This window comes from Gadus chalcogrammus, chromosome 1, assembly GCF_026213295.1.
Source record: "Gadus chalcogrammus isolate NIFS_2021 chromosome 1, NIFS_Gcha_1.0, whole genome shotgun sequence".
In the NCBI taxonomy this organism is placed as follows: domain Eukaryota; kingdom Metazoa; phylum Chordata; class Actinopteri; order Gadiformes; family Gadidae; genus Gadus; species Gadus chalcogrammus.
In genome coordinates this window covers 9,039,996-9,062,197 of record NC_079412.1, presented here as the reverse complement: position 1 = coordinate 9,062,197, position 22,202 = coordinate 9,039,996, and the positions used below count along the sequence as shown (strand labels likewise).

Here is a 22,202-nt window from a genome sequence, read left to right as displayed (position 1 = left end):
GATTACCAAATAGCCGCAACTCTGAACACAGTGTTTTATGTGCAGGCAAAACGGTCACTGTGGTGGAAGCCATTAAGCAGATCGAGAAGACCCAGAAGTTGTGCCACATCCTGGCCTGTGCGCCCTCTAACAGCGCCTCTGACCTGCTCTGTAAGAAGATCCTGGAGCACGTGGAAGAGCGGAAGGTGTACCGCATGTATGCCAGCAGCTGGGATCCTGAGAGAATTCCTAATGAACTGAGGGTCAGCATCAAATGCATATTTCCACATTTAATGACTGAAATCAAGTGCTACTTTACTGGCTTATTGCATTCATTGTCAGTTGTCCTCACAGTGCATCACTTGTATTAACTGAGCCTGGCTGTCATGTGTAGAGGAGTGTGACTGTATAACCTGTTGCACATGTATGTGTTCCCAGGGCTGCTCTAACCGCATAGGAGATGTGTATATGTACCCCTCGAAAGAGGACCTGCTAAACTACACCATAATTGTTACAACCCTGTGCACCGCTGGAAGGTAGCTAACACTCAATACTGAATAACTACTACTATTGCTGCTATACCACCACTACTACTACTGCCACCACTACTACTACTGCTATGACTAATAATATAAAACCGAAAATGTAAATAAAGCTGCTCGCTAGCCTCTTATGGTATTCACAGCACACACTGACAACAAGGGCAAATTATCTATCCGCACGATTTTGAGCAATAGCCCTTGACACAACTAGCTATGTCCTCTAAGTTCATACCAACCTGAGGTCACCTTGGCCCTGGGACCTTGTGAAGTTAAATATTTCGATTTACCCATTATTCTGCCGTACACCTAACCGTGGATACATAGACACTTTTGACCAGTCACAGGCTGAGCTTTGGGTGTTACCAATCAAAATTGATAATAATACATAACCACCACAATAACCACATTAAGTGTATGAATAGCTAATACCTCATTTTCTACCGTTTGCAATTGCAGCCAGTATGAATCCACATCCTAAGCCCTCTAATGTCAACTACACTCTTACTGAAAAGGCACTTTCACCGAAAGAAATATGCAATTAATCAAGTGTATCTTAAGAATCATGTTCGAAAAGTTAAAGGGGTTGCCTTCTTGGAAAATAACCAAGAGTATGTTGTGAATCAAGTTTGTGTTTTATCTGTTAGGCTCGTTACAGGGGGAATCCCTCCTGGACATTTCAGCCATGTGTTTGTTGACGAGGCAGGACATGCTGTTGAGACTGAATGCATAATCCCGCTTGCAGGTACAGACTGTCCCTCTATGTGTGTGTTATTTTAATGTGGTATTGGTGCATATCCATGTATTAGCCATACGTCATCCTCAGATGCTTTGGATAATAGTGTTTGTCATTTATTGATCATCATTGATATTTGATTCCTTTGAACAAAGGCCTCGTCCAGCCAGAGTCTGGTCAGGTGGTCCTCGCAGGAGACCCCAAGCAACTGGGACCCATTCTCAGATCCCCCCTGGTTCAGAGCAACGGCATGAGTAAGTGTGTGCACAACAGAAACACACACCGTAGATAAATGTGCAACTAGGTGCACAGTTTTTTCCAAACTAAAATGTGTTTTCATTCACCGCTATAAATAATTCAGTCATAATTCATTGATTCTTCCCTTTAGTCAACAATGAACATGTGTCCCGCAGCACCCAACACCACAAAAGCATTAAAGAGCACATGCCTAAAGGAAAACTCTGCCTTCTTCTCCGATAGTTATGGGTCGAGAGACTAATTCCGACAAATATTTTTGAAATTGGTCCAGTATTAAATTGGGAAGCTGCAGCCATAGTCTGCAAAAACGGGCTGCAATGTAATCCTTCGAGGATGCAGAGCCCTGTTAATGGACGTCCTCTAACAGTACTAGTTATTGCTATTGAGAGGCTTCGATCATATTCTAACAATAAGGATCCTGAAATATAGCTTTATTTTTCCCTCAGCTTGATCGAGGTCTGTTTGTTATTGTGTTAGGCCAAGTCCTGATTAATGAGTAGTCCTGCTCATGGGTACAGTTCTTGCAGGTAGAGAACGGGGCAAACGTCAGTGAGAGCTGGAGAGAGGAGAATTCTTTGTGTTGGACTACCGAGAGCATAGTGTTGCGTGTTATCTAAAACATTTGGGTGAAGGAGAGTTGAGATTGGAATGGCAATAAGGAAGCATCCTATTGGCCCAAATGATTACTTTATCATTGTTACGGTCCGAGGGTGGGGAAGCCCAACAACACGAGAACAGACGACGGTTGTAAAGTTCAAATATTTATTTGCTGGGAATGAGCAGCGGCTGGTCGATACGGGATGCCAGCCGGGCCGGTGTGGAAACCAGGAGTAAAGGTTTAAAACCCGACAATATTGAATATTAGGACAAATACACATAGAGGCCAGGAACGCTACTAACATAGCTGGACTGTTTTACGATCTGGCGACGAATGGTTGAGAGGGCCGGAGTTGATAAGCAGGAGTTGTTGAGATGATCCACAGCTGTGTCCGGTTGAGGTGGAGAAGGAAGAGTGCGGAGAGGCTGGAGTCCACTAGCTCAAGTTGTTGGCCTACATTGCAGGGCTCCAGACTGCGACCAAATGGTCGCATTTTGTGACTAAAATGTGAGATTGTGCGACTGAATCTGGTCGCACATGCGCAACCAGATTATTATTTATTTTTTTACACGTTAAACGGGGAAGGGAAAAGGAAAAATTAGACACATTAGATGGAACGCCGGGGAATTACACTAACAGTGGTGTTTGGCCTGGTGCTTTAGATTGCTGTGCAACCCGTCGGGTACCCGCGGGTACTTTATGTGCCAAAAAGGGCTTTTCACCCGGGAGGCGTTTGTCGCGCCTGCTGCATTCTAAATGGAGAGGCGAGCGGGCAGAGAGGAGGCTCAGCGTCCTGTCAAGCGGCACGACAAGCGGGCGCACTCTTGTGAAGCTTCCATGCTCGTCGAACGAATGCGTGCACACGTGGAAACAGTTGGTATAGATGAGAATCCAAATAATATGTGACACTGAATTTGTAATCTATTAGCTAAATATTTATTAGTAATACAGTGAAAAAGCGAAAATAAAAGCGAGAATCACATTGGCATGTTGATTTACGGTGTGTGCACTGTGCCCCTAAAATTTTCAGTTAGGGGCCACAGTGCTCCTACTGAAAAAAGTTATTCTGGAGCCCTGCATCGAGGTGATAAACAGCATGATCATGGGAAGATACAGGCAGCAGTTTACCGAGCATATTCAACGAGACAATAGGTGTATATGATTCTTAAAGGGAAACGTTCACATCGCGGCCAGGAACAACATAGGACAAGGCTGGGGGGAGGGATCATGCGGAGAATGTAGGAATGGCCATGCCTGAAATCAACCACGGCGGGGGAGACAAAGTTAATTTGCCATAGTGGACACGTCCGCAAGGCTGCAAGACAGCTAAAGAAAGCTAAACATGAAAGAAGTCAGGAGGTTGGCGTTAGAGTCGTCGTTGCTACAGTGCCAATGCTAAATGCAAACTACTATAACACCTTTAACTTAGAGAAAGGAATGGGGATCTCTCTAGGTGCGAGGAGAATGTTTACAAATGCGTTACATTTATTTTTAATTATATAAAATAACATAAACAAGGTTTGTGTAATCTGTATAGAATTTGATAGAAACATTACGGTTCACTTTTCCACCACATGAGTTAGCATTACCATCCTGCTGTGGCGATTGCAATCTATGCAAATAAATTATGGCTAAAAATAATAATTATGGCTTCATATAGATGATTAAAGTTCCATATAGGGGTTAGGTATTTTGTGCAAGGATTTCCATATAGAGACAGGGACATTGGGGTTTGAACCCAGTCAAACCCCCTAAATCCCCCTACCAGTTGACTCTCCTCACAAACACACCAACTATGGGCCGCAGTATGTGAGTGTGTGTTATCGGGTGTCATTGAATCTGGATTCTCCTTCCGACAGGCATGTCTCTGTTGGAACGGCTCATGGACACCATGCCTGTGTACCGGAAGATAATTGACCTTGACGATGAAGGTGAGGAAGAGGACGTCAGCGATGACGACTCCAAGCAGGAGGCTTTCGACCCCCGTTTTGTAACAAAGCTGTTGTGCAACTACAGGTTTGTCTTGTTCATTATCTACCATAATGACCCGTTATTCACGGGTTGCCTTAGTGTTTGATAGACCCTGGCTGTTCCGTTGATTCTACTGTTGCCTTCCTCCTCAGGTCTCATCCTGCCATCCTGAAGGTCCCCAACGACCTCTTCTATCATGGGGAGCTTCAGGTGTGTGCGGACGAAGCCCTCCGCAACTCCTTCTGTATGTGGGAGTACCTTCCCAAGATGGTAATGAACACACATGTATACACACACTTGGGCTGGCCCCAATACATAGTTTCAAGCTACGAGTATACTTCTGGTTTTAGGAACAAATATTTGAATTCATATAACCAAAATAATCTTCCCCTGCCTCAGAGACCACTGCTGTGGAATTTTATCAACTCAATGTTTCCTCTTTTCCTTTCTGCTGGGCTTTTTAATAACGCACAAAGCAGTACTACAATATAACATAGGATTGTTGGGTGGACACCAGTGGCTTTTGGATACACTCATAGGTCCGGGTCCGACTCGGGTAAGGCAGAGCAACAATGTAGCCTGATAGTATCCAAAGACACACAGCTTCTATACTTTGAGAGCATGCTTATTTCCTATCAGCACAAAGCAAATTGTTTGTTTTAGAAAATGTGCCAAAAATGTTGCAACCTGTTCTATTCATCTTGATAAAATCACCGACTTGTTAATATTGGCAGGTAGGGCATTTTGGCATCTTCTGGCCTTTTTTTAACATTCTGTTGAATACGTTAATCTTTAACCCTTCTAAAAACATACATGCCTCTTATTTCAATGGCCACGACTGAACAGTCAGATCCCCACCATGGCTAACCATATCATGGGGAGAACAGCAAATAAATATTATTATTACCTCCAGTTAGTTAAAGTCTGTGTCTGTCGGTCACACTGGTTGGCAAGTGTCAAAGTACCAAAGTATAATGGGAATAATATAGAATAATCCAATAATGTTCTCATATCCAAATGCAAAATGAACGAAGGATAATTAGGTCACCCCATGTTTGGCCAGGACAGTTTCGTGATAGCTACCCTTAACTCAATGATGCGTTGACGTGCTTGATATCTCGCAACCTTAAATATATATTTTTATTTAATCCCTGGGATATCAATTGTATATTTTGGACGAAATGAACCCTTACCTTCTACCTGCAAATCGCAAATATTATTATCATAAAAGAAAAAACCTGAGGCAGGCTTTCAAATACTGAATGAGGTTTTTGAATAGCTTTCCAACAAAGGTATATCCCAATATTCACACTTAACCACAATGTACAAATGAACACATGAACTTGTTAGGACTCACAATGTAAACAGTTGCAAACAAATAGGAAAGAGCGTATTAAGGTTGGGCTAAAGTATAGACAAACCCAAACACATACAGACACACACCAACACACACTCTCATCGCTCTACTGGGTCATCACAGGGCTTCCCAGTGATCTTCCACGGTGTGACCGGTGTGGATGAGCGGGAGGCCAACAGCCCGTCGTTCTTCAACGTAGCTGAGGTGGAGCAGCTGATGGAATACGTGAAGAAACTGCTTGAGAGGCATGGGAGGAAGGGCCTTTACAAAATCTCACCCAAAGACATTGGCATCATCGCCCCCTACAGGAAGCAGGTAGAACGGCATGCACCCGCTGTTGCTAAAAAGTAGACCAACCTTTTACTTAATTTGTGTCGTGAAAGGCATACTGAAAATAAAAACCAACCTTTCCCCCTGAATAACAGGTGCTGAAGATCCGCAAGGGCCTCAGGATATTGGAAAAAGACCTGAAGAACCCAGACCTCGCTAAATACTTGAAGGTGGGAGGCAGAATTGTTTGCTGATAACAAAACGATGATTGTGCTTTTTCCCCGAGCGGCTGGTTAAATTGTGTGGTGTCTGATGTCAGGTGGGGTCTGTGGAGGAGTTCCAAGGCCAGGAGAGGATGGTGATGCTGGTGTCCACGGTGCGCAGCAGCCCCAAGTACGCAGACCACGACCAGCAGTTCGACCTGGGCTTCGTCAAGAACGAGAAGGTGTGCAGCCTTACAAACGCCCCTACACAAACGGCCATAAACACCAGCCATCAGCCAATGGCAGATAGATTTGACAATTGGTCAGGCTCAAACAATAAATGTCTAAATGTTAATGTATGAAACTTAATCCATCCTAAATAACTTTTGGATGGTAAGGTGGCAGGTTGTGAAATTCTAAAAGTACCATTAAAACAAAGCACAAAATAAAACTCATGAATGTATATGTTATACACGGGTAGAGAGGCGTGCCACAAATATGCATACGCACACATCAAGGTCATCTTTGGATCCTTTGTTTGTTGCTTTGGCAGAGGTTTAATGTTGCAGTGACTCGTGCCAAAGCCCTGCTGATCATGGTGGGAAACCCCATAGTGCTCGGTACAGACCCGGTTTGGAACAGGTGGGTGTCTTGCAATGAATGTCTGTTTGGACCTCAATAGGAGCGAGTATACGAGCTGCAGAAACTAACTAGCCCTAGAAAATGTATGAATTGAACAATTAAAAGGGAATGTTTGTCTGCTGACATTCCTTTGGGGGCTGGGTTCAATGAAAGCTAGTTGTTGGAACTTATTCCCCTGTGTTTCTCCTCCTCCATCTCTAGCTTTATCGAGCACTGTAAAGACAACGGTGGCTACACTGGTGTCTCGTACGCAGAGGAAGAGGAGGATGTGGTGGCCCGACTCGCCGCCCTATGGACAAGCATCGAACCAAAAGGTATTATGCCCACAAACATCAGTTTCCCCATGTTTCAGTCAGTAGCTGGGGTAGCTTCCCCCAAGCGGGAAAGTACTAGGTTCGATCCCCAGTGTGCACAGACTACCCGTAGGCATCCTTGAGCAAGTTCTGCAATAATATAATCTATTTGAATTCACTGTAAACTCTTTGAAAAGGTTATTGAATTAAAATAACTATATAGTAGGATGGGGCCGTGTTGGCTGTAGCTAATGGCTGAACGGGCCATTCATATGAGCAGCATAGCTAAGCAAAACCGGATAGAAATCCTGACTCTGTCCTCACACCAGGTGGCTTTTACTCTTTTTAATATTGTCAAAATAAACATATATAATGACAGTTATACCCATGCATCACAAAATAATTGTTAGATGTGTTTGAGAGGTTATATGTAAGTGCTACAACAGAAATGGACACATCAAAAAAGGTTTATGGTATGGTGTGATGGTTAAATTTGGTTTTAATGTTTTTATATTAAATCATTTAGGATTGATTTTATGTTAATCTTTAGATTGTTAAGATATCAGTATATATTTCAATATTTGGGTTAGAAACATTAGTGGCATTAGTTTGATATAGTTGGGTATTAACGGTTTGCAGACTGATATTTTGGCCAGCTGGCATCAAACAACCAGGATGTGTACCAGCCGGACTACGGCCTTGAACGGGCCTGATGCCTCGTGGTATCTAGCCATGCCCCGCCCCAGTCTGCAGATAGCCTTCTCCCCAAAACACACGCACACACCAATAAACACCTCATCCTCCCGCCCACACTCACCTCCTTCCTTGTGTCATCTTAACCCCACCAGGGGAGACAGAAGAGACAGGAGAAAGCCTCCTTCAGCAGCAGCTGGACCCAGAGTGGAGGAACGAGCTGTGATGAAGGGCCTGGGACGCTTCCTCCATTCGGTTTGGATGGAAGTCAATTCATTGTTTTCTGGATCATGTTCTGGACTTCTGCTGTATGTTTATGTTCACTCACTGTGATAACTCAAATAATCACTAATCATTTAGATGAAGTCAAAATATGTGATGGATTTGGTATAGTGGTTTGAAGGTCTTCTGAAAAAATTGTCTTTCAATTACCCGTTTGTCTTTTTTTTTGTCAGAGTAAAAACATTTAATCTGTGATCTTGGAAGTTTTCTATTGTACTTGTTTGAAAGGACACACAAAATGTGTGCCCAGGGAAAAATGTGCCTTAATGCTGTGCACTTTAATAAAAATTAAAGTATTGTTATAAATAAAGAGAGCCTTGTCTTGATACGGTCACCATTTCGGTTAAAACACCTTTCATTTCCTACCAAGGAGCTCGACATATTGTTTCTTAACGAGATGTGAAAGTGAAGTGTATAAGTCAGTCATCTTGCATTTCAAAAATACTTTATTAACATATTTTACTCAGACACTGAATGCGGGCCCCAGTCCGGTTTGTAAAACCATCATTATGTCAGCGTCTTGTTCTGGGTGTCTGTGGCTAATACTCTGGGACATTACAGATAGGAGGGCCGTGGATCTATGCCCAACGCTTTCTGACTAGTTCTTAGAGACTGCTTAAGCACTGGCGACCAAAAAGTTGTTTTAACGTTGATTGGCAGCATAGATCCACTCGCACCATGTTAGGCCATCAAGTGTACTTGTATTTGAGGTTGTTCTTGGACGCATCACATTAATGGATGGATGGATCACAAAATACTTTAAGCTTTGATGCATATAAGGCATATGAAGACCATGTCATGATTCAGTACATGAACTGAAAAGCAATCAAAAAGTCTTAGAATCTGCTAGGTTTTGAATGTTGAATCGTAAAAATAACTAGGGACACTGGTTTGGTCTTAAGGAATGTCTACATGTTTATGTATTTACAAAGCTGTGATTACAGTTAAAAATAATGGCACATATATTAAGTTACCCATGCCAAAATAACCTAATTAAGCCGTTTGCCATTAAGAGTAGTACTGTTTAAGGTTGGCGCTCTTGGTTGGAGCTCTGATCAACACAAACCAAAACCATTTAATTGCAACATATCATTTGTAATGTCACCAAATACCTAGAAATCCGTCCGTATGACTATGTGAAACAGAATAGATTGTAATTGATCTCATAAGGACTGCATAAGGCATCTATGAAATAGACATGCTCACTGAGCATCAGCCAGTATTGCATTATGTAGAGTATTGTTTTTGGACGTTAAGACACGTGTCAGAAACACTGCATTTATGTTATATATAGGCTGATATAATGCAACTAGCCACTATTAGTTAAAAATGTCCCAATATAAGTGTTGTTGTATGCGAATAGATGGAAACAAATCAAAGCAGACACGGACATGAGATGGAATACCAGCGATGCGTGAAGCATGTGCTTTTAACCAGAGGCTTCCCGTTTACGTTGACTCTAAAGTAGTGTTTTATGTGGACGTGGTTTCCACCAGTAGTTTGCCCTTTGAAAATGCAAGCCCTTAGCCCCTATCTGTAAACAATCAACACAGAAGCGGTTGGCCAGTTGAAAATATATATGTCAAGATTATACACATATAAATAGAAAACACACACTCATACAAACAAACAGGAGATGGGGCAGGCCCCTTACGTACACAGGCTGGTGTGTTTGTGAAAGAAGGAACAGAAAGACAGTAAACAAGAGAAGGAAATGTGAGAGCAGAGGGAAATGGAGACAGTAAAAGGCTGATCTGTTAAGGTTTTCAACAAGTGTGTCAGTCTTTCAGTTTGCCGTGGCATGTTATTGGTGTATCCTTATGTAAATACAGTCCACCAAAACCATTGGTATAAAGGTTTCATCTTGTAGGCCCTCCTATGCCGGTCAGGCTCCTCCTCACAGCAGCAGGCACATGCCCCTCTTCTTGCGCTTGCGAACCTGCAGGGCCGCCCGAGTGGCCATCTCAAACACCTCACGCACACCGTCCTTGGTCTTGGCCGAGCACTCCAGGTAACCGAAGGCACTGATGCGGTTCGCCATGTCCCGACCCTCCTCTGGCCTCACCGGCTCCTGGGGGATGGGCGGAGATAAATAAACAGGTTTTAATTTTAAGCTAGGGCAGGCTATTTGGAAAAATCTGCCAGAGGAAGTTAGGATTTGAAAGGCTCGACCCCTCCCTCTAAAGCCACTCTGCCAAACACAAGACTAGCTCGCTATAGAAACAATTATGCCTAGCCTTGGGAGGGTGCACACAGGTAGGTGGGTATGTAGGGAAGTAACATGCAGGTCAGGGCTTACAACAGGCCTTCGACAACCATCGACCCGATTTGCTGTTTTTTGTGACACCATTAATGCCAGAGGAAGCCATTACAGTTAATCCAAATCTTGAAACTGAATGATGCCCACATCATAAATGGTGAACTCAAGTTATGCTCCTATGGATTTTGCCAGGGTTCTGCATCTCTCCCTCTCGGCGATCTGACACGTATATTATCGATACATGTTCCAAGATACAAAGACAATAGACTAACATTTCTAACAATCCAATACACTGTGGTTAAATTCAATTTCAGTTCAGGTTAGATTATATTTTATTCAGCCCCGTTAACCATGATTTGAGATATTTAAAATGACATTAAATTGCTTATTACTTGAGTCATTGCTGTCCACCGTGAAGGGTTGAGACTAGCACACATGGCTGCTTATATTGCTTTTTATTATTTGGACCTTTCAATACCATGCTGCTTTCGAAGATGAACAGTAATTGTACCACTGGTATATTGAATTGTTACATTGCAAGTTTTACACAACACTGCACTCGTGTCCAAATTTCCTTCGCTACTTTTGTGGGATCCACTATTTGCGGTTGGTGCATTGTACATTGTACATTTTGTTTACGCATGAAACATCTTGAATTAGTCAGGTGATAGGAACATTTGGCATGAGAAGGGTGGGTCACGTTCACACGCTGTAGTGGGACAGGAACAATGTGACGGCTATATTTAGACATTGTTTTTTGGCAGCCGTATCGATTGTTAAGAATGTCTCATTAGCTTTAATCTCTGGGTTTGAGACCTTATGACAATGCTGATTGTTTTGACCAGCTTCTTCAACAGAGATACACACCTGCTTCATCTTGGCCAGCTCTCTGCGTGTGTGGTCATCGTTCCTCAAGTCTTTCTTGTTGCCGACCAGGATGATTGGGACATTGGGGCAGAAATGCTTCACTTCAGGCGTCCATTTTTCGGGTATGTTTTCTGCAAGCCAATAAGGGAAACAAAGTTCTCATGCCGATCCACTCACAGCCTTGGCAGAAGTTTACAGTTCTGTCCTAGAAGGAGAGCTCCGACCGCCTGCTCAACTCCATCAGAGAAGGACATTGAACGATTGAGGATGTCAGTCTGGGCTGGCCCATTAGCCGTAAGAAGATGACATGTAGCGATGGAGCTGGAGTTCTAGGGTTAGGGTTAGTCTTGCGTGGCCTTGTCTGAAGGCTGTGGGGAAGTGCCCTGGGCACAGCGGTCCCCAGGGGGGTTAAGATCTTTCGGCGGATCTGACAGGAAAAACCCAGTGCCTAAAGACTTCAGGAAATGTAGTTGGTTAATTATGTAGGTTTGTTTTCCCCTTACAGTCTTCAAATCATTGTGACTATTTCTTCGGTGTAATAGAATTCCTAACTCGCCAGTTTGATAAAAAATATAGGTTTCCTTGAGCGAAGACTGCACAACGTTAAACAAGGTCTTAAAACCTGGGTGGTGCCATCAGATCACAAAGGCTAATACAAATTAGATTTTCTGCTCTGCACATTAGAATTTTGACTTTCCATTCAAATAGGCACTTTTTGCCAGTGACCCAATATGCCATTATATAGAAACATCCAAAAGGACAAAGTCTTACCTAAACTGTCGGGACTATCGATGGAGAAGCACATGAGGATAACATCAGTGTCAGGGTAGGAGAGGGGCCTCAGCCGGTCATAGTCCTCTTGGCCTGCTGTGTCCCATAACGCAAGCTCCACCTAAGAAAGAAATGGGAAGAAAATACATTTTCAATTGATGATTAAAAATAGGGAGGGAGATTGAACGAGGGGAGAATAGCAAACCACTTTGTAAAGAAACGGAGAAGCCGGATTTGGAATAATCCAGTTCTCCTCCAGTTAGCATTGTACCCAGAAACATAGTCAGAGCTGCTGAGGACTTCCCCATCACTTCCGTTACCACTTCTAGCATCTATTTACAACCTCTACACTGGTTCTGTAAAACTGTTTTGCATTTAACCTGGTGGAAAAAATCTGAATAGCTTGTGGGTGTGTTTGGACTACCCTCATGGGGACTAACGTTTGATAGCATTCTGAGCAACACACCCCATTTTATCATTGACTGCAGTCAGCTTCAACATTACCGGACAAGCCAACAAGTCTAGGGATGGGGATCATTAATATTTATTGATATCGATACCATTTTCGATACTCTTTTTTTAGTCTTTATCGATACCACCATCAATACTTTTCTATTAATTGGTGGAAATACGACACGATATTAGTGATGAGGATAATTTTTAGGAAATAAATAATTGTATTTTAAATTAAATATGTAATTCTGCCAGACTTCACTTGTTTTACTTGTAATACCTGTTTGCTTACAATTCCATTCAAAAACATTGGTGGACACGCTGCAGTGATTTAAATGCCGTGACGCGGCTCGAGGGACACATTACGTTACGGGACAAAAAATAATAATAAATGAACGACAGGGTTCGATAGTGGTATCGATAAGCCCAAACGTTAATGATTTTCGGGTTTTGAAAAAAGTGGAACCGGGTCCTTGATAGAACCAGGTTTCGATCCCCATCCCTAAACAAGTCCATAGTTTACGTTAGACCTGCTTGTGGGCCTAACCTGAAGTGGGCTGTGCCAAATCTGAGAAGATTAAAATCAAGACCGTGGCACAGTAGGATTGGGCTAAACTAGCCTACTGTAGATCTTGTTAGTGGTGCTGGCATTGTATTACCAGCGAGTGTCTCTGTGACGCTCCCCTCCAAGAGACAAATTGCAGTTCGTTTCTCTGCAATTTGTTTTTAGACATTTTTTTGATACACAAAACAATCTGCCTACTTGTGTTCGTTGGCCTCACTGTAACTGCCAACACGAAGGAGAACCATGAGAACCACTCAGAGCTTTTAGAATCAGAAGAATGGCTAATGTTCAGAGAGAGGACCCGATTTGAGCAAAAAGGACAAAAAAGTTCACAATACAGCCGAGCCAATCATGAATACACCAGTTACTTACATACCAATATCCTGGGTGCTCTCAGAAAACAAACTAGTTTTACTCTCTGAAAAGCTTAATTACACAGTTCTCAAATCAATTTCTCATAATGAAGTCCTAGAGATGTGGTTGGTTAGACCTGCATAAATGGCGAAAGATTCTGCGGTGCAGCGAGCTGACCTGAATCTCTGCAGCATAGTACAGAAAACAGGAACAGGAAGTGAGGTACAGCTCATGATGAGGGGGTTGGGAGGGAGAGAGGGGTAGAGTTTATCCGTGTGCAGGAAACTAGTGACATGAAATTTCCTGTTGGCTTGGGACCTGTGGTTCCCTTACAAACAAAATTTGGCTCTTGTACAACACAATATTGAACACTCAATTTCCTCTCTTTCTCCATCAATCCACTTCTTCCAGCTATCCTTCAAATGATATGCTTCCCGTTTTCTTTCTGCACGTGTTTCAAGGTCTGGGGATTCCCAGATACTTATTTGGTCTGTGGGTGTTTTGACAAAGGCAGGGGGATAGGAAAAGGAAAAAAATATCCTGTTTGCTGTTGTAGTCTTTTGTTATAGCCAAACTGTTCTCTCCTCCTATGTCATTTCTTCCTTTAATGTGATCGAACTAGGGCTGCAACTAACGATTATTTTAATAATCAAATAATCGGTCAATTAATTTTTTCGATTAATCGATGAATCTGATAAAACAGGAAACATTTGTTATTGCCGCATCTTCATTCAAAAACTGAACATTACTTCAAATTCACAGTTCAGGCTGAAGTGTAAAAACACCAGGTTATTGCTCCAACGTCCCGGAACTATTAAAAGTAATATTAAATGATAAAATAAAAAAACATAACTGGGATAACACAACAAAACATACAATGTATGATATACATTTATATACAGTATATAAGGGAAGTCCATGGTTAACCGATAAGATCTTTAACAGGTAAATACTAACGGTTAGAAATAAATCAAATCATCTTAATTTCTCTCAGATGACAGGAGATCATTAATTTTGATATTGATACCATTTGAGACTACTTTGTCTTTATTGATTCCACTATTAATACTTTTCTATTATTTTGTTGAAATAGAACTTGTATTATTGCTTTAATTGCTGCTAAGATGATCGTAGCTCAAGATAGGATGTTAAACAGGTCATAATTCCATCTTTACTATCTATTTTATATTGCTGGGAAAACAAGTTTTCTCCAAAATCTGATTTTTTTTTTTTTTTGTGTTGCATTTGAACACATCATACTGAGCCAACCTGAACACATCACATTTGACACTGTTTGCTACTTTTCTTTAAGCTAACTAGCTCTATATCCTGCCGATTTTAACATGGATTTAAAAAGTGGATTACTATTTTTAACTGACGGGTTGTCCGGTTGTGTGATTTACCGCTGCTTTGAATGACTGTTGATGTACGCAGTGCCGACTCCGAGCCCGTCTGCACACCGTCTGTAGCAGCAGCAGCTGACTTGTTTTTGGTTGGACTAGACGGATACTGAGTTGAAGGAGTTTTTTTAACCCAAAGACAGTGAAGGTACAACACTTTTATATAGGCCTACAGTCCAGTTTTAAGATATGACCAAAATACAAGCTGTGGTCGCGCACACTAAAGCTCGCTGTGGGCGTGCATGAACCATGAACCCCACCTGTTGGCGGCTGGCTGTAAACAGTGCCTCGCCTACGAGAGACGTATTAATCGCGCGACTCAACGAATCGATGACCAAAACGCTTTTAGTAATCGATTTTTATCGATTTTATCGATTCGTTGTTGCAGCCCTAGATCGAACAACATTATATTATTTTTACTATTACATTTAATTAGGGGTGTAACGGTACACGTTAGGGATGCAAATTATCGAGTAATTCATTGATCGATAGTTGTTTCATCTTATCGATCGATGATCGATTAATTGATAAGCGGCAATTCTTCTGAGAAGCTGAATTTCCTTCTGAATGTGACACATTTAGGTGGTAATTCAATGAAGTCGTTTAGTTGTTGTACTTTAAAATACTTCCACATATTGTGCATTTGGCGTTTTTGTCGTCATTAACCAACTTAAAGTGGCTCCATACTGCACTCCGTTTTGCCCTCTTCATCGTGTCAGTGTCCCGCTTTTCGTTTGTCTTGTCCTGCCGTGTTCCAATACCCGTACTGTCTGTACTTACTAGCCAAAATTTGAGTACGCAGTACTCCAATTCAGATCCGGCGAAAATAAGTATACTTCAAGGACCCGGATGCCGTACTCAAAACGGGCTAATCGTGAAGTGTGGATCGAAGGACACTCCCCGTACTCAACGGCAGCCTTCTTAGCTACGTAGCAGAAGAGGCGGAGCCAGGCTGAGCCAAAGTCGGCGCATTTTCCCCATAGCCTGCATTAATAGTCATTTTGTAGTTTTTATAGTTTTTATAGCTTTTTATAGCTGCTAGGCGTAAATAGTTCACCGTTCAAAGCGGGATGTTTATTGCGGGGGAGGAGCCACGGCGGCAGTCGTGATCGTAATTTCCGGTTAGTGCACCACGGAGTACTCGATTTGGAACAGCACTCACATCTGAAAAATTAACGTAGTAGCCAGTGCGGATAGTATACTTCCTTTAAGTATACTCATGGAAGTACGGGTATTGGAACACGGCACTGCTTTGCTTGTGTTCCCGCTTGTGTTCCCGCGTGTGCGTCAAGTACGTCTGGCGTCAAGTGCGCCCTCACGTGGACGGTTGGGGAATTACGGGTTAAAAAGCGATTAATTGCAAGTAATTTATTTTAATCGAGTAATCTCTTATCGACAATTAATCGATAATCGATTAATTGTTTGCATCCCTAGTACACGTATTTGTACCGAACCGTCACGGTACAGGCACTTCGGTGCGGTTACAGAGGTGTACCGCGGTACGTAAATGTGGCGTACATAGCGTTAATATGGCGAATGTAAAGGCATGTTTTGCGATGCGGTATTTAAAACTTAAAGTCGGAGTTCCACCCGGACCGTTTAGCCAAAGTATACTACTCTGACTCTAATCCGACTCCATAACTACGGAGACCTCTCAGCAGCTCTCCGTTGGGATGTCGGATACGCAATGCAATTCGCCGCCCGATCTATCTTATATGTTGACTACAAACCATGTAAGCAGTGTTGTAAATAAACTTCCAAAGCTTATCAATCTTATTTTGTGCTTTATTGGCCCTTAAGGTGCAAAGTAAACAATGTACAAAGTAATTAAGGTGCAAAGTCAAACCGGAGTCGTGATTCCGGAAATGAATTTGTTAGAGGACCAATCACAGCCTTTGCCGTCTCTGTTGCGTCAACCAATAGGTCCATGGCTTCGATGGATAGTTATAAATATTGGATGCTCTCCGGCTATGGAGAGGGCTCTCCGTGTCTACGTACAGCACTTTAACATGCACACCCTATGGGCAACGATCGTCGAATAGTCAGAGTCACGTAGAATATCGTATAATGAATATGACTACTGCTTGAGCTGCTCCCCCTGCGACCCGACCCCGGATAAGCGGATGACGATGAGGATGAGGAATATGACTATCGTTATTTATTACACGGCTCTTCTCAATGCTGTTGAACGCTCCGTTGACAACTTCCGGTGGTGAATAGCGTCCTCGGTTGCTAAGCAACGTCAACGTCTTTGGCAGACTATTTCTCTGCTGATCAACACTACGAATGCTGGTAACAAATAAATTGTAAAAAGACACACCGTGTGAAGTTACTTTTTTGACGTGTATAGTTCACCGTCATGCAAGCTGTTCAGTAAAATAAATAAATAAATAGCGATCCGTTTGGCACATGTAGGTCTATCTGCCAAAGCCCACGTTGAAATAATTTTTATGTTGAATGTTGATGGCGCAGTTGTTGAAATAAACAGCTTGATTAAAATCACATAAAATCATAAAAGCAGTGTCATTGTGTGTGCGTGTATCGGAGGTGCGTGCGTGCGTGGGGGGTTCTTGATTGAATATTATTCGAATACTTCTCAGCGAATATCGAATAGTATTTTTGCCAGAAATGCACATCCCTAGCACACGCATTTGTAAAGGCACCATTCCAGGTGTTACTATCACTGTTACTGTGGAAATAAAACGAACTGTGCAAACCCAGCTCACGACACTATTTCAACAACCCCTGTCTGGGAATTCAGAAATGAAAATGCCATAACCAAGTTTATTGGCGTTTTCATTGCTACTGATCTACGGCCATTCTCCGTTGTTGACAAACAAGCATTTTTTTTTAATTTTCCCCTTAACTATGAACCCGCAACTATGTTGCCCATTGTTAGGAGAAGCAGCCAGGCCCATTACACTCAATTGTAGGGGGAAAGTAAAAAAGGACCAATTGGTCTGAATAAAAGTCTTGTCAGAGGCACAACTCGGGAAACAACAGAACCAGGCATGGAATTACCTGTTTGCAGTCCACCTCGATGTCTGCAATGTAGTTCTCAAACACTGTGGGGACGTAGACCTCAGGGAACTGGTCCTTACTGAAGACGATGAGCAGACAGGTCTTACCACACGCTCCGTCCCCCACAATCACCAACTTTTTCCTGATGGCTGCCATCTGAAAATAAATAAAAACAAAAATGAGTAAAACGGTTACGTTTCCTGGTGTATCACCTTTTTAAGGGATACATTTTATTTAAACACCAAAACACAAATTAAAATATAACCCTTCTAGAAAACAATTTCTGATTTCAATTTCTTTCCTCATTTATCTAGATATGTGTGCGTATCGCTGACCACGTTTGCAAGACATCTCAAAAGGAAACACACAAATACCTCATCATGACTTGCCGGAACTGTCCCCATGGCCCAAGTTTGCTTTATCAAAGAGAAGTCTGTTGTTGAATCGCTAATTCACTATAGTCCTCCTTCACATTCACACTTGTTGTTCAATGACAATTTTTTGGTTTGTTATTTTAAGTGTATTTGTATCCTTGAATTCCCTACTTCAAGCAAACAAAATTGTAGTACAAATAGACCATTTCTCAAATATAATACAATCTCGAGCTAGGGTAAATTACATTACTTTATAACTTCACAAGCGCACACACAGCCAACCTCTAAATCAGACCAGGTTGGTTTCATGATTTCTGGAGAGATCCACCTGTTCACTTTGATAGCATTGGACAAGCAATACATAAAATACACCCTTTAAAGCTTAGAAGAACGAGAACTAGTTGGTTGTTCTTCTGTTTCAATGTAAAAGCCCAGTAGATTACAGACTTCCCCATCCCCACTCGACTGTATCCCATTTTATACGACGGACCAAAAAAACATTCTGAGAAAGCATGGAAAGAGTTTATTCCCCCAAGGAGATGGAAACAATGCAACGCAATTTATGTAACGCACACACTGTCTTGCATAATATTTGCCCGCACCACGTGCTGTTAAGTAAAGGACAAAGTTCTCATTCCTCCGCTTGCCTAATACACACACACACACACACTCTCTTTCTCTAAGGCAGGACTTGGTGAACTCCTACTGATCAGACATTAATCAGGGCTAATGTTAGCCAATTGTGCCTGTGGTGGAAATATCATGGTAGGAAGTTTAAAGGATGTCCGTATCAACCACGTATCAAAACTCCCAGCAAGCAGAGAAGTATTTGACACACCCTAGTAACACAATAATCTATTCTGTTGAATATTTATATAGGTACAGGTAAAAAAGAAAAATGTCATTAACTGACAATTTATGTATTTTCATTGCCCTAACAAAATCACTTCCAAGTGGATCGGGTCACCTTTTGACACAAGGGATGAAGGGTCGATGGACATTTTAAAAGAAGCAAATAACAATTACTTCATATTAAACACTGAATCCATTTACATGTTAATGGCTGATCTGTCTGAGGCACTATTTAAAAGGCAGCCCGACTGTGAGAGGGCATACAAACAGCCTTCTTGGGGAGATGACTTTCAAATGTGAAGCATATCCATTTGTAGCAGGTTGAAAACCTGATTGGAGAACAAATGACCACATGACTCAAAAGATAATAGGGGAAGCAGAATATAAACTAAACTACATTGGTTATTTCAGATTAGTCACAGCAGCTAACCCTGTGATAATTCTCAGTAAAAAAGGTTCATTGAAAGGTCACAAGGAAACCACAAACCATCATCCCGAGGGCAAATTCAGCGATATGGGACTTGAAGAATGTCTCTCACACACAAAGACACACACAATTTATTTACGCTATTTGCCAGATATGTCTTAATATGTGGTCTTTCAAAAAGTGAAATTAGAATCTTTAACAGCACAGTTTTCCTTCCCATTGGTACATAATGATGCACTTGAACCTGGATAACAACGTGGCACAATCAGACAGTGAAATGGTGCCTGAAGATAACGTGAAACCCAACTGAACGACGAGGAAAAAGTCCTCACTGACCCAACCTTATTCCTTCAGTTGGAAGTTCTCCAGGGATGGGGCTGCTCTTTCCTGTTGTCTTAGAAAGATTTGCAGCTGCTGACCGGTGTAGATATATCAAGGAGGGGGAAGCAGCCAACCAAAACAGAGAAGCCAGAAATCTGAAGTAGGGCAGAGCCAGGGAGACTCCCCGGACCGATTCATCACGTTGCTTAGCTTAGCTCGCAGAAGAGAAGCCGAGAGGAAATATCAACAGAATGGGAGATGGAAAGGCAGATTTAGAAGACGAGATAATCAGAGCATGTGAAGCAAATGTCAAATCAATGCGAGAGATGCATTACAGTCGAGAAAACTGATTTATATTCCATCATAAGTAAGAAATAATTAAGTGATTGAATTAGTCAAGGGGTGACTTCAAGAGGAAGACTCAGTGACATGACAGATTCAACAACATAATCATTAAAACAATCTAAACTTTTTTTAACCTCTCATCTAACTATCAATCCATTTTATGACAACACAACCAGGCCACACAACAGACAAACGCATGCCACATTAACACGGCTAACACACAGGCTACACAACGGACCCAAACAGGCTAGACGACAGACACAGGCAGAGACACACACACACACTTAATAAATCGCCTGTTCCATCTGTGCAAATGACATACAAGGGCGGTCCCTGTGGCGTAGCCGTCCACACGAGTTGTTGGGGAAACGCCAAAATATATTAATGACTCAGTGTCTTGGAACCAGTGAAAAAGTGTTGGTGGCAGGCATCTTTCCCTTTCATTTTGTGGTTCTAAAATAATCAGATTTAGACTGCATGTGTTACACTTTGTTGTCATTACCCTCTGACTTTAGATTATTTTCCATACACTGATTCATGAAATGATTGGGTGTTCAGAAAACCACAGCACCAGATTGAAACGTATAGGCCGACATAGGACTTGGGGAGTTCCCTTTCTTTCAATTGAATCTGCTTCACGAAACAAATGGACACACATTCAACTCTCAACAGTAACATGACTAAGGATGGCAAGAAAACATTCTCTGTGTATTTGTTATGGGAGATTTGCATCGTGACCCGATACAAAAAGATTCATCATCCAGGAAACTTAAGTGCAACAGTGTGTGTCTCCCCGATCATCGAGTCACGATAGAACGATGAAAATGCAGATTTGATACTCTTTGAATAGATCAATAGACGACTGAAGATCATTTCAACAGATCGCATTGTATTTGGTTTCCGTAGTATTGGAGACTTGTTCCAACACAAACACACACTACGTGTGAAATGCTTGGTTAGCACTCAGCTGTTCCGATACAATGACATCATCCATACAGTGCGTCTCATCTCGTAGTGCGCCCAGACCCAGACGAACGGGGAGTGGCAGAGGCACGAGAACAATCTTGATTCATGCACATGTGATCGCCTCAGTCACTATGGGCATGGTGTAAAATTTGCACTTGTTCTACAATGCACTGTTTGACCTCTTTAGCCCTTCATTTTTGTTATTTCTCTCTTTTCGTTTATTATTTCATTATATTGTATGACGATGTTTTTATGTGAAGCACCTCGAGTCTGCCTCGTGTATGAAAGGTGCTATATAAATAAAGTTGCCTTGCCTACAATGTAGAAAAAGAAGGCGTGGTCGAGTTGAGGAGTAGCAGCAAAATCAAAAACATTCACAAATACTTTATGGGGTGGTAAAACCCGAAAGTTGTGGGCATGGACACCGTTTTGGGCAGATGTTTTGGTGGTACTATGCCATACATTCCAACAACACGCAACGAGGCGTGAAGGCTGATCGCTTGTCGTGGAGAAGCCGAACAAGGAAGGGTGTGGTGGGGGAGAGAAAGGAATGTCCCCGGGACAGAGAACTGTTAAACCCGATAGACAATGAATGACGTGATCACTCTGAGGGATACCGCACGATACATTCACGAATAAACGTAGATTTAGCCGTGATGTTCCCTCTCCTCGTATTTCAAAGTGACAGGTTGGTCGAAACCTCAGGGATGATCGATCCAAAACGGGCCTAACAGGTTCACGTAAAGAATGCGTCTCCAAACAAACAACACATTCGCCGTATGATCCTGGTTAAGGGATACCGAGGTATTATAAGACGATACCTCGGTTTAACAGGGGAACAAACAGGAATGGTCACAAAACACCTAACGTTACTTGATTATTAGATGAAAAACGTGTACATTGTCGGAATGCAAGCGACACTGTATCTCGGTCTGATGGAGGAACCTGTGAATAGTTCTTGATACTTTTCCGCAAAATCATACAACATGTCGCGCAGCGCTCGCTGGGAATTGCGCGAGACACGCGAACGTTTGCGCGAGACATGCGAACATTACAAGTTTTAACACGGAAATCTGTCGAGGAGCAGCGACGCTTCAACCCCTCTCCAGCCAACACCTAGCTACTACTTTTATCCCCGCAACTTGTTAAGTAAACTGGAATATAAGGCGACACGCGGGAAGGTTATCGACCCAAGTGAGAGATCCTTACCTTTATTATATGTTTTTCAAATTCCCGTGAACTCTGGACTTGCCACTCCTACGCTGTTAGCCTCCTTATTGCAGCTCTAATCACGTTGTAGGAGCTAATACTAGCTGTAGCCAAAGAGGAAGGAAGCTGACTGGCAGCACGGAGAAGACCCGCCCATAATCTGCGGGAACATTTGAGAGTCTTGAGCTTGAGCTTG

The 22,202-nt window shown here is 42.3% G+C and overlaps 2 protein-coding genes across 2 annotated transcripts in view; one reads left to right on the top strand and one right to left on the bottom strand.

The window, feature by feature from the left end:
• LOC130380295 (putative helicase mov-10-B.1) overlaps positions 1-8,190 on the top strand; it is a 16,843-nt gene extending 8,653 nt beyond the window's left edge. The window contains exons 12-23 of the mRNA XM_056587461.1: positions 46-242; positions 418-515; positions 1,166-1,263; positions 1,410-1,508; positions 3,970-4,126; positions 4,234-4,351; positions 5,562-5,753; positions 5,864-5,938; positions 6,028-6,153; positions 6,465-6,553; positions 6,755-6,867; positions 7,695-8,190. Coding sequence (XP_056443436.1) covers positions 46-242; positions 418-515; positions 1,166-1,263; positions 1,410-1,508; positions 3,970-4,126; positions 4,234-4,351; positions 5,562-5,753; positions 5,864-5,938; positions 6,028-6,153; positions 6,465-6,553; positions 6,755-6,867; positions 7,695-7,765 — 1,433 coding nt within the window. The 3' untranslated portion in view covers positions 7,766-8,190. The remainder of the gene's footprint in view (positions 1-45; positions 243-417; positions 516-1,165; positions 1,264-1,409; positions 1,509-3,969; positions 4,127-4,233; positions 4,352-5,561; positions 5,754-5,863; positions 5,939-6,027; positions 6,154-6,464; positions 6,554-6,754; positions 6,868-7,694) is intronic.
• On the bottom strand, positions 7,981-22,202 carry LOC130380302 (rho-related GTP-binding protein RhoA-D). The gene is made up of 5 exons (XM_056587473.1): positions 22,007-22,202; positions 17,513-17,668; positions 11,720-11,840; positions 10,949-11,079; positions 7,981-9,892 (listed from the first exon to the last, which is right to left on the bottom strand). The coding sequence occupies exons 2-5, from the start codon at positions 17,666-17,668 to the stop codon at positions 9,719-9,721; spliced, it is 582 nt and encodes a 193-aa protein (XP_056443448.1). The 5' UTR covers positions 22,007-22,202; the 3' UTR covers positions 7,981-9,718.